We start from the raw sequence: 13,450 nt of genomic DNA, 5'->3' as shown, positions 1-13,450 counted from the left end.
GGTGACCCCTTTTCCTGAAACATATGTTGAGTTATATGACTTGACAAGCAATTTGTAATACAAAGTTACTGAAATGTCTGTTAGGGGATCCATCAGGTCCCTGAAAAATCAAGACCAAAGTCTCCAACGTTGGACAGAAAAGATTCCTTTACACTCTCTCAGAACACCCGGGATTTTATGGTCACTGCAATTGCAGCATCTATCACTACAATACCTTTTTAGGTAATTTCAGACTTACATAAATCTGTAAAAAAAAGAATTCCTATATACCCTTTACCCAAATGTTCATATGTTACCACATTTGCTTTATCATTCATTCTCTCTAAATATTCATGTACTATTTTTCTGAAAGGTTTAAGAGTATGAGGCAAACCTGATGCCTTTTTATCTCTAAGTACTCCCATGTGTCACCACAGTATTTTAATCAATTGGTCGCATACCGGTCACTAAATTGTGTCTTCCCCCACCCCCAAAACTGAAACCCCATTTTATTAATTCATCTTACTCTACTAACACCCAGTACAAAAGAAGCTACAGGACAAGGAAGTACCACCCAAAATAAGAGACACATTAAATACCGTGCATAGTTTTAAGCCAAAGAAAATGCAGAGATTACAAACATTTCTTGAGCACTCGTTCCATGCAAAACATTCTATCTTGGGTAATTTAAGAAAAACAATTAAACCACACATTTGGCTCCTTACAATTTCAAGAACCTAAACTGAGCTGAGGTTATGTTTGTGACCCTGACTTAAATTCTACACATTACTGCTGTAAATAGTCAACACTCAGCATCTACTCTAGATACCCTTTTCTATCTCATCACAGATTACTTTGCTCCACATAAACTATTAAATACAAAGGCCTTAACCCCTTTAACGAAAATGACTTTAAAAGAACCACCATTTGTATGTCATCACAGTTCCTTGTAGGTACTCAAACGCTTAGTGATGACAAGCTAGTATCATAGGAAAATAATTCTACAAAAGACTGGCATCAGTTACAAGCTAGAGCTATTTGCTATTACCAATGTTTGACATTTTTGAAATATTACTTTAAGAAAAGGTAAAGCATATACCTATTATCTAAACACACAGGCCAACAAGAAAAACACACACATAAGATGTGGGATTTAATTCTGGCTATTCCTGTCCATTTTTAATGTATAAGTTCCTATTAAGAACAGGGCACTACACCATTTTATAGTGCTCAATGACCACCTGTGGCTAGCGGCTACCATATCAGAAGGTGCAAATATAGAACATTTCCATCATCACAGCAGGAAGTTCTATTAGACAGGGTTGTCGAGCCATTAGTTCTCTATCCCCTTGTGAAAAGCCCTGCACTGCTGGGATCCATGTCATTCAGCTAAACCACGGCTTCTCAAACTTTAATGTGCATAAAAACCACTTTTGTTAAAATGGCAATTCCTATTTAGTAGGTAAGAGGTAGGGCTTGAGATTAGGCATTTCTAACAAACTCCCGAACCTGATGCCATTTCTGCTGGTCTATAGACTATGCTATCTCCTTCCCCTCCTTGTTGCTAAGTTACCAACTCCCAATCATTCTACCTCACCCATCATACTTTCTTTAGTACACAGCTCACAGCCCTTTTCTCCACCCCAATCCCTGCCACCATCCTGGTGAATTCAACTGTCGACAAGGACAATCCAAGCAACACCTAACACTCGCTCTTCGATGATGTCTATCCACTACCCAACCCCTATAATCACGAACCTTATAATCACCTAAAATAGCTCTACCTCTGAAGTCATTATATCACACTTAGGACCACAAATGATTGCCTTTCCAAGGACTTTCATTCTCATCGTTCTTCAACCTTATCAGGACCTCCAGTCTAATTCCTTCCTGTTTCTTCTTTCCCTGCTTTCACTTCCCCATTTTAGATTCCTCTCTTGCAAACATCCTAAACTCCTTTATCCCTTCACTTCTTTGTTGAACACATTTTGGCAAAAATCCCAATTCTGAATTAACCAACTAGCCACTTTCTCTATCCACACCCAGGATCCTGAATTGCTAGAGGAAAGTCATACAACCTGACCGATGGTATCACTATATGAATTTATGGTTACCAACCTCAACTGGGCCCTCAATCTACTCTGGAAACCTCACATTCATCTAGGCAAACTTCCTCTCCCAGTATTCACAACTATTCTTTCAAAACTTCTCCTCTCTCTTTCAACTTCCAATCCTTACACCTCTCCCCACATTCTCCCTCACAGAGAAAACAGACCAGACAGGAACTACCTATCCTCTCCTAATTACAGTGGAAATGTCCTCCTATCACAGGGCAATTGTTCTGCTTCTGCAATGATTCCTCCTTCCTGTACCTTCAATCTCGTCTTGCCTATTGGATCCTTTCTCATAAGTATTTATATACCAATTAACACCCACCTCCAAAAAAATGTCAACTAAGTGAAAGAAGCCAATCTGAAAAGGCTACATAGTTTTGCCTCGAAAAAGCAAAACTATGGAGACAGTAAAGAGATTCTCAAATTTAATAATATAGTATTTCTCATTTTAATATTAGGAAAGTAGGTATTGAGACACAGATGGCAAATGATTAAGAAATTGCCACAGGTATCAATTCCTCTTTTCTGTACAGACTAGCGCAGTACAATTGTCAAACACAGACTATCCCTAGAATACAATCCTATAAACCTCATCCTCAGTTACAATCATAAAGTAGAACATGCTTCCCAATAGAAAATGAAATAATTGGAAGTTCTGCTTCTGACAAAACACTCAATATCAAATAAATTCAAGCTAGATGAATGTGATAAAAGTCAAAATTCAATAAATACAAACTCTGTAATACTTTTAAATTATGCTTCTGGTTCTACAATATGAGTATAAATGCACTACATATATTATCAATAACACAAGGGGCCCCAGTGTGCTACAAAAGTATACACGGAACTCAAAATTCAAATCAACTACATCACAAACTTGAATTGTAAGGGGGGAGGAGGTGGTAGATGAGGGTAAACAGGATCAAATATATGGTGATGGAAGGAGAACTGACTCTGGGTGGTGAACACACAATGTGATATATAGATGCTGTAATATACAATTGTACACTTGAAACCTAGGTAACTTTACTAACCATTGTCACCCCAATAAACTTTAATTTAAAAAAGTGCAACTTAAAAAAATTGAATTGTAGTAATCTTGCCAGTTACATTAAAAGAAAGGTCATCTTGAAAAGTATGAATTTAGACCTTTCTCAATAAGTTTCTCAAAGCAAAAAGGTGGTCAAAATGATTCCACTTTATGTAGCCTGCAGTGACGTTTCTCTACCACTAGATGGTACTATCAGCTTCAGAAATATAGGGAATGTCTAAATTAATCATTGTTGCCATCTTCAAATATCCTGCCTCGGATTTGCTCATATACTTGTGTTCATCAGGTCATAAATCTCAATCCTTGGCTTACCATATATGGTCACTATAATCTTAAAGAGAATCAAATAAATACACTTAAAATCTGAAGTAATGAAAGGTGGGAAAGCTTACTCTTAACCTTTCACAAAAGGTTTTTCAATTCAATTCTAGAATTGAGGGAAAAAAACTGAAGAAAAACACTACAAAGATTTATTAGTTGCACTTTACCTATGACTTCAAAAACATTCTGTTCTTGTTATTTATCCAATCCGTTTACCTAAAAGACAAGTTTTTGCTAAAGACTGTATTTTTAACCAGCAATTTTGAAGTATTTGGACTAATCTGGAGTCCGGAAGTGGAAACAATACTATTTTGTACTATAAAGCCAAGATCGAAGAGATCAAAAAAGGGCCATAAATTTTAATGTGTTAACACTGATAATTTATAAAGGTAAGTCTTTATAAAAGAAACAACCACTCTAATTCTAAGGAACAAGTTCTCAGAAGCTAACAAACACTTAAAAGATCTTTATTCTAAATGGATGGATAGAACAATGTCAGATTAAATTTAATCCTTTTTATATTGCTATTAGATTGGTGCAAAAGTAACTGCGGTTTAAAAGGTTAAAACCAAATGCAAAAACTGCAATTACGTTTGCACCAACCTAATAGTAAAAGTATCAAAACACCTGTTTGAAAAAGGTTTGAAATAAGTCACAATTCAATTTGAGAACTTTCCCATACCTTTTAAAGATCAAGTACAACTTGGCTAAGTATATGTAAACATGACTAATCTGGTTTTGTATAAACTTAGGTGGAAACAAACTATAAACTAATTTTAGGTTTACATTTGAAAATTGATTACTTCTTATGAACATGTCTGTATTTTTAAAAGAAGTACTACAATGTGAATAAATATTGAACAGTAAGCCTGGTGATCACAAAATGTATTAGTATCCCCAGTTAACATTTCTATATCTGACAGTAGCCCAATTATTAACTTTATAATCTACTAACACACTTACATCAACACAGAAATCCATAACCACTAGCATTTGTTCCTAAAGATTTGTCCTTGATGAACTCTTTACAAGAACTCTGGGATAAAAGTTTTCTTAAAAATTCAGATCTTTTTCACTACTGCACATTAGTTTATCCTAACACTTTTCTTAATTCTTCAAAATGTATTCAATATTGAGATACATCTTATGGTAAAAATTAAGACGGTATAATTCACTCATATTTTACTCAAATTTCTTCTTGAAATTGAAAAGCAGCTAAAAGACATACCTTCAGAGTTATGTGCAGTTTTCTTGTGTTTCCGGCAATAAACCCTATAAAAAATGAAGAAATTAAAAATTATCAAGTAAATAAACTAAACCCATTTTTCAAATTGGAAAAAAAAAATGAGCAGTACACTTCACCCCATTCACAGGCAAGATTCCAAAAATCTTATTAAACTTCCTATGCCATTTCTCTAAGCATTAAATTCTTTACCCAAAACACCTTTTACAATGATGATGAAATGTTTTGAAATGGGAAGTTTTAAAAGCCTAAAGAAAGTATGACCGTTAAAAAAAAAAAAACTTAAAGAGAAGTTGAATAATTACATGTAAATTCCTTGTGAAGGTTTCTCTCGTATTTGAGCTTTGTCATGCAATGCACAGTGGTAGTGGTATGTTCTGTGACATGTTTTCACATCACAACCAATTGTTGCTCCAGGACAGTGGCACAAAGAACACATCTACAGCAAAACAATAAAACAATATTATTAGTGTGTGATTTTGCTAAGGCAGTGATATCAGGTTAGAGGCATATCAATCTCTGTCAAGGAAAGCAAATTGGTTATTGAAAAGTTTTGTAACTAATAATGCTGTTTTTCTTGTGTTCTTTCCAAGTAATAATTCGAGTAAAATTCTACTGGGGGTATTTTTTCCCATGTTAAATAATGACAAAATTAATGGAATATTATTAATGTCTACTGTTTCACTGTGGTCAAGAGAACACTTGAAATGCTGCATATCAGGGATGTAAGCTGTATATAACTTAGACCTTTTCACAATTCAGATTGTTACTGGAAATGAGTCAACTGGGAAAAATGCCTCATACCACACAAAATTTTTCCACACATTTCCACTTAATGACAATCTTTGGGGGAAAAACCCTCACATATTATTTGGGAACCTGGTAAAATCAATTTTAAGTGAGGGAAGGAGAGAGGATAAAAGAATTAGGTAGATTTCTAAATACCTCAACCACCAAAAACATTTTATGAAGTAAAGTTGATTGCGAAAATAGGCTCATCTGTTAATTTAATCTATGTTACTTACCTCTTGCATTATGAATTCAGACAAATAGAACAGATATTTTTGACATATATATTTTAATATACCGTACCATATGACTTCATTGAATAATTCATATTGTTTAACTAGCTCATGATCTAAATTTAGGGGAAAAATCTTTTAAAAAAGTACATAACAATGACATAACAATGATTGTTAATGGTTTTGATTAACATTATCAGAGTATACCATGCTGAGTGGACTTCTAATGAGGCTATCTCTTAAGCTATAAATGCCATCCCAAAATAAACTCACAGTTAAGGTAAATCTTAAAAACTGCTCACTTGTTTTTAGGATGCAAGATACCTCATTCTGCACTGTTTTCATTCCTTCTTATTAACTTTAACATAAAGAACATTTACCATCCTAATTTTGGATTACTTGGTCCCTGAGGAATTTTGTTGTACCAAGAGGCTAATATAAATTCCAATAAAATTTCTTACATTTCTCTGAGCAAGGAAACAAACAATCAATGTCTTATTCAAGCTATCATTCAAAAAATACTCATATTAACTTAGAAACAAACATTCTCAATACAGGTACTTCCAAGAAAACATGAGGGCCAGTGACCATTATTAATACTGATGAAATACTCCACTTCCTTAAATAAATATAGAAACTTGAGAGTGTCACTGTAAAAAGAAATACTTTGCCAAATTATCAAGTGGGAAAAGCTGGTAAATACTTTGGAGTGGCTTATAAATTCTTGAGAAGGTGGAACATTTGTACTACAGCTTAATTATAAGGCTCTATTACTTTAGTAAATTATATTTCTATTCAAAACACTAAGGCTTATTATAGAAATTTTGGAAAACACAAAAGAGCACAAAGAAAATTTTAAAAATCACTCACACTCACCAAGCAGAGACACCCTTACAGTGTTACAATGCTTACATGAAAGTATTTTCCATGTAGCTCATACCATTTTGCAACCTCTTTTTTTTAACTTAATAAATCAAACATTACCCTGCTTCATTAAAAACTCTACTGCAAGCAGTTCATCTTGAAATTACATCTAATATGGGTCTGCATAAGTACATTTTGAAAAAAATTGAGTTCAATTAGCAAGCAAAAAAGCACGGAGACGTACTGTTAAAAATACTGTACTGGGCAAAATCCTCAACATTGGCAAAGATACAGTGAGATGGGCACTCTCATCGGCTGCTGGAAATTGGTACACACTCTCTACACAGCAACTTGCCTTATTTCTCAAAGAGCTTCTAAAAAGTTTATATTCTCTGATCCAGTAATTCTACTGCTATAAATCTGGTCTAAAAAATCAGACTCAAATGATTTATACACAATCATGTTCACTGCAGAACCACTTAGAATAGCCTGAAATGTAGAACCACCTATGGAAAACCACCATTGAGAAATGTCTACATCAATTATAGTACACCCATATGTAGGAATATTCTGTAGCCACTCTTTTCAAATAAATTTTAATGGCATGAGAAAAGGTTTATATATAATGTTAAGTGAAAAATTAAGCAGGATACAAAAGTATGTGAATTATGATCCCAATTATAACATATATTCTTTGACAATAGGTGGAAGTAAATATAGCAAAATGCATCTCTGGGTGGTTAGATTTCTTCATAATTTCCTGTGTTTCCTGATTTTTCTACATTGGTCAAAAATACTTGTATATACAAAAAATTGTTTGAAACATTGGGAATACTCTAGCAAATGCTTTCAATAACCATGTCTAAGCTTACTGAGAATGAGAAGGAGACCAAATGTCCAAAACATATCAAAATGTGTTTTGGCTGGTTATTAATTCAAATTTGCCCAAAGCATAACCAGTTAACTACAGCAACTTAGGAGAGAGAATTTTTTTTAAGTGAGAAAATGCTTATTCTCACTTTTGTCAGTTTCGCTCAAGGAATAAAAGAAAGATCAAGAATACCAACAAAAATGTTTTCAGTGAGTGGAAAGTTCTTTTAAAGGTTAACAGTAGGAATTTTTCTCAGTTAGAACTTAAGAATCTATTTTATGTAGCATTTATATACCAGCAGAAACACCTGCTTGTATATGAAATTCTGGCAAGGTACTAACAAAATAGCAAAAATTATCCATAATAAAACTAAATATAAAATTTTAATCTGCTTGTGTACATATGAATACAAAATAGGAACATAACTGTTATATTTGAGTCTACTATGCTATATTCCAACTCCTGAAATAATTCTTTTTCCCTGAACTCCTATCGGACTTATGATATAATATTCATTTTGACTGTTACCATTTTATTCCCTGGTACGGTTAATTATCTTTATAAATGTGTAGATTTTATCCATCGACTGCTTCTAGGCTGAGTTTTTTGGAAGACTAACACTGTGTCTTACAAAGTAGTTGATTTTAAGCTTACTCTGTTATTGAAGATATTAATACCTTATGGCATATTTTTTCTCACTCATGTTTCTAATACCTATAGATTTAACGTAAATATCTTCTGGTATATCTAAAAATATTTAAACAGTCTGATTTAGGATTTGGAAAGGTGAAACTGAGAACAACTCAGTTGAAGGGGCACAGAATGAGCAGAGGCAAGAATATCTGGAGGAAAAGATTAGCCTTGTTAAGAAACATAATCAAGAATAAGAGATAAATAGAAAAATTAAAGAAGTTGGGAAACCAGCTAAGTGGCTACTAGTTTCTTTAAAAAAAAAGTTACAGAAAATAAAACAAAGGACTTCTCTTAAAAAAAAAATGGAATAACAGGAAAATGGGAACCCCAATGGTACAGAAAGGCAGCAGGCCGTAAGACCCGAGTAATGTTATCCCGTATTCCTCTTTACACAAAATATTTGCCCTGCAATTTGTTACACTCCTTACTGGGCCCTCAGCAGAATGATTGTCATCTGCCATTTAACATCATGTTTGCACTTTACCCATGGCTATCTCAAATGTGGGAAAATGAAAGTTAAGCTGACAGGAACATGTTTTCTAAGAACAATGGTGGAACCCTTCCCCCTGAGAAAAGGTCTGTTCCACGTATCAAATATTCTGTTGAGAGCTAATTTCCTGCCTTCAATATAAGTATAAACGTCAATTCTCTGCTTACCCTGCTTATATCCTGATTTCAAGTACTTGATTTAAATAAAGGTAAAAATTTCTTTGTTGATAATGATTTTTCTTTTACTTTTACTCCTCTATTCAGTTTGCTACCTAGTAGACCTAGTAAACCTCAGTAATCAATTACCTCTTCCAAAATGGGGAGATTGGGGGAAAAAAGGCCCCATCCTATTACAGATGTTTGCGTATCATCTTTATAGCATAGTTAGAAGCTATACTACCTTAATTTTTAAATAAAATTACATGTATATATTTAAGGTGTACAACATGTTTTAATACAGATACAACATGTTTTAATATAGATACATAGTGAAACTAATCAACATACCGTTTCTTTACATAGTTACCATTTTTTTGGTGTGTGGTTGAGAACACCAGAAATCTACTCTCAGCAAATTTCCAGTATTCTGTATAGTATTATTAACTATAGTCATCAAGCTATACATCAGAATTCTAGACTTATTCACCCTCCACAACTGCAACTTTGTACCTTTTGACCAACCTCCCCTCCCTGGTAACCACTCCACTGTTCTGTCGTCTGTGAAGCTATACTATGCTAAGGTTAAGTTGTGCCACATAAGCAGAGTCTCAAGGAGCTGACCCATGGATGAAAGAGGAACTAAGTCACACATGAGAGGAGACAACAGGAACTGAAAGGAACATGACTTAGCTAAAGTCCTGCAGGAGCCAGAGGCTTGGGCATACCTGCTCCTCAGTCAACTGAACTAGGCCAGGATTGAAATTCAGTTTGCAAAATGAAAAGGTCTTAAGGAATAAAAGGAAAAATACTGCTTTCTCAGTAGCTATGAGAGAAGCTCAGGGAAAACTCAACTAAGACCACGGATACAAACTTAGCTTTGGCCACCTTAACTTCCGTGTTATTTACTATGCATGTCTGTAACTGACCACCAGTGTACAGATATAAATTCTCTCTCCAAGTAGTTACCCCTCTCAAGACACCTGCTCTAAGAAAATGGCTACAAATGTACTGAATGCAAAAGAAGGTACAAAAAGAGGCCATGTTCCTGAGTCAGTGCAAAGAAAAAATGCCAAAAGTACTTGCAGTTGGGAACAGGTAATATGTTTTTACAGGAGACTTGCAACAAAAAGTGAGAGCGGTTAACCCTACACTGGTGTTTGTTTGTGTGTGCTGTTTTTAATAAAAAGAGGACAATTCGTTGGTGCAAGTTTTCAGAGCGGCCTAAAAAATGCTCCTAACTCCAGGTTTATTGTTCTATTTATAGTAATACGTCACATATCCAACATAGTTAGAAAGCAAAGTGAGCTCTGAATTATCTGGTTAACTGACAGTTGTCCAAGTTATTTGTTAAAAATTCCTAAAAGTAATACCATTTAAAAGGAAAGTGGAACATGAACTTATAACCTTCCGGTTTATCATTATAGCTAATATGTACTCATATACATATATATATATATAGAGAGAGAGAGAGGGTGCCAAAAAAAATGTATACACATTTTAAGAAAGGACAAAACTGTATTAAAATTATAATACTCAATATATACCAGACAGGTGGCTCAGTAGGTTAGAGCGTGAGCTCTGGGCAACAGGGTTGCGTTTGATTCCCACGTGGGCCAGCGAGCTGTGTCCTCCGCAACTAGAATGAAGTCAATGAGCTGCTGCTGAGCTCCCAAATGGCTCAGTTGGTTGGAGCGCGGGCTCTCAACCACAAGGCTACCGGTTTGACTCCCGCAAGGGACGGTGGGCTGTGCCCCCTGCAACTAACAACGGGCGACTGGACCTGGAACTGAGCTGCGCCCTCCACAACTAAGATTGAAATGACAACAACTTGACTTGGATGGAGCTGATGAGTCCTGGGAAAAACACATCACCGTTACCCAATAAAAAGTCCTGGAAATACACACTTTTCCCCAATAAAGTCCTGTTCCCCTTCCCCAATAAAATCTTTAAAACTAAATAAATGTGTGTGTGTGTGTATATATATATATATATATATATATATATATATATATATACACACACACATATACATACACACATATATATATATATCAATACAAAAGATGAATACAAGTTGTGTATACATTTTTTGGCACATCCAGTATGTACGTGTGTGTGTGTGTGTGTGTATAACATTTTGAAGCAGGTCTCATAAAAACACAAACCTAACAATATAATATTGTTAATAATAACAAAATCTATAGAATATAATAATTAGGTCTAAATGGAAAGCTAGAAAGCAAAAATGAATTCTGAAAGCTGACAGTCATTGGAAAGTAACCAACCTGATTAGGACCTTAAATTCTAAGTGCTTCTGAAAAGCAGGGCCACTGAAAAATCCTTGCTTTTACTAGAGTAACAGACTAAATCTAAGCAATTACTGAATAAACCATTTCAGAAGTTTTGAATTGGAGGGCAATGAACTAAGCCTATTAAGTTCTTAACCTAGTCTCCTGCCTTTGCTCTAAATATCACATAGCCCAACTCCATCCAACTTTATGAATCATCATTCATCACGAGTAGAAATTCTCTTATTGGAGCTTTTCAAGATTCTCTTTTCATCTTAAAATATTCAGATAGACTTCCTGAGCTCAGATTGTTAGGTTTAGGCTCTTTTCAAGTGTAGGTCTTTTGGGCTGAAAGTACTCTAAACTGTTATGCTGCTCGCTGTATCTAATCTGTGAAGAACACCAAATACACATCCATGCTCGAGTAAGTACTGAGACACCCCCTAACACCAGACATAGATTATTTTTTATTATTGGTTTGGGTTTGCCTCCATTAGCACAAATAAATGAGAATTATATAAGGAAATAAATCGACAGTATCCCCAATTACAAAGAAGTATTAAATGAAGGCAAAGAAAAAAAAATACTTGAATTTTTAAAATTTTAACTGATTCGGCAATAGTCAGAGACCGGATTTTCTCCATCATTAGATGTGGAAGTTTCTCTTTGGCCTTACATTCATTCTCCCTAATCACCTCCAAAGTAAAGCAAAGTTCACTTTAATATAAATGACAAATAAAATATCTGCACCCCATAATCTGAGTTTTAAAAAAATTCACATTCGTATGAATACATTCATGATTCACGTACACGTAGTTACACAGATGACAATGAGGCCATCTTCGGAAACAAAATTTACCTGTTTTCCCTCCAAAAGACCCTAAGGCGGGTCCTGCAAGCCCATCCAGCCCACCACCCCCTTTTGTAAACCAAGTTTTATTGGAACACAGACAAGCCCATTTTTGTATGTAGTCTGTGACTGCAACCATATGGCTGGTAAAGCCTTAAATATTTATTATCTGGTCCTTTAAACAAAGTTTGCTGACCCCGTCCTAAGACAATGGTCCATGACCAAGACTGTTCATCAAAAATCACTTGGGAACCTTTTTCAAAATATAACTGTCTCTAATTCCCTGTCCCCCATTTCCGAGTTCATGATTGGTTAGGTACCACTGCTTGGTCAGTGGCACTACTAGTCACCAAGCATCTTCTACTTCTTGGTATGCAGTAAACAATGACAGCATTCTACACAATGTGGATGCTCCATTTTGTCCTTACTGAATGCTAAATGAGCCACACACTGCTTTAAATAGCACTGGCATTAAATAGTTACTTAATACTTTTGACCACTTCCTCCTCCTTGAAACTCTTCCCCCTGTGACTTCTACAGCATCACTTGCCCAGTGGAACACATTTCAAATGTTCATTTCCTACGAAGCCTTCTGACATCCCAGGCAAAATTAATTATGGTCCTCTTTTCCAGCTCTCCTGTGGCTTTTTTTTAGATACTTCTAAGGCTAAATTATATCTATTTATGGTTTCATTCAAAGTGTCCAGCATCATGCTTGGTATGGAGTAGGCACTTAATTAAGTATCTGATAAATGGTCAGACAGATGACTTCTAGGCTCTAGATGGAGGCCTTGACAAATATAATGCCTAAAGAAACAACAAAAACACCACCATAGTGGGTGAGAGTGAAGGCTGTTTGAGGTATGCACAGCTAGCTCTCCACCATCCTGAACAAACAACCAATCTGATTTTTCCCTCTAGATTTCTCCTTCCTTTTCAAACCACTAGAGCTGCAAACAACACTGAAACACTGATTAGCCAAAACAGGAATGTTATACTGCACCATTACTTTCCTGGTCAATTTACACCTAGCCCATTATTAATGCTTCACATTATTATCCCACTTAAGTAAGTTCTCCTCTCCTTCAAATTCAACCAACAATTAATGAGTGCCCACTTATTTATTAGAACACTGTTGAGCACAAATGAGACATCAAGAACTGTGCTATTTTCCATGCATTACCCCCACTTACTCCTATGCTAGGCAAAGAGAAGATAGTCTCTACTCCCCCAGAGTTCACAATACAGTGGGGGAAGAAAGACTTGCACACATATGACAAATTCAATGCCTAGTGTGTTCAATGCTGTGACAGAGGTGTAGGCTGAGTAGAACTCAAAAACAGACAAAAGTGAGAGGCAGCTAGGAGATGAAGAACATGAGCACATACACTGCAGTGGGGACAAGTGGAGGATGATTGGGAAGTTGAGGAGAGGGAATGGGATAAGGAATGGAAAGGGTGAGTTAAGATATGATTTCTGATGGACAGGCTGAGGCCTGGATATTAT

General features: G+C 35.4%; 1 protein-coding gene across 7 annotated transcripts in view; it reads right to left on the bottom strand.

The window, feature by feature from the left end:
- The window catches only part of PHF6 (PHD finger protein 6), a 162,110-nt gene that overhangs the window by 24,604 nt on the left and 124,056 nt on the right, over positions 1-13,450 (bottom strand). For all 7 annotated transcript variants that reach the window (XM_074324320.1, XM_074324319.1, XM_074324317.1 and 4 more), the window contains 2 exons: positions 5,014-5,147; positions 4,694-4,737 (listed from right to left, as the gene is read on the bottom strand). In XM_074324320.1, coding sequence (XP_074180421.1) covers positions 4,694-4,737; positions 5,014-5,147 — 178 coding nt within the window. The remainder of the gene's footprint in view (positions 1-4,693; positions 4,738-5,013; positions 5,148-13,450) is intronic.

The sequence above is a fragment of the Rhinolophus sinicus genome, chromosome X, assembly GCF_036562045.2.
Source record: "Rhinolophus sinicus isolate RSC01 chromosome X, ASM3656204v1, whole genome shotgun sequence".
Classification (NCBI taxonomy): Eukaryota; Metazoa; Chordata; class Mammalia; order Chiroptera; family Rhinolophidae; genus Rhinolophus; species Rhinolophus sinicus.
Note: the sequence above shows the minus strand (reverse complement) of the source record. Positions and strands in the feature narration are given on the sequence as shown.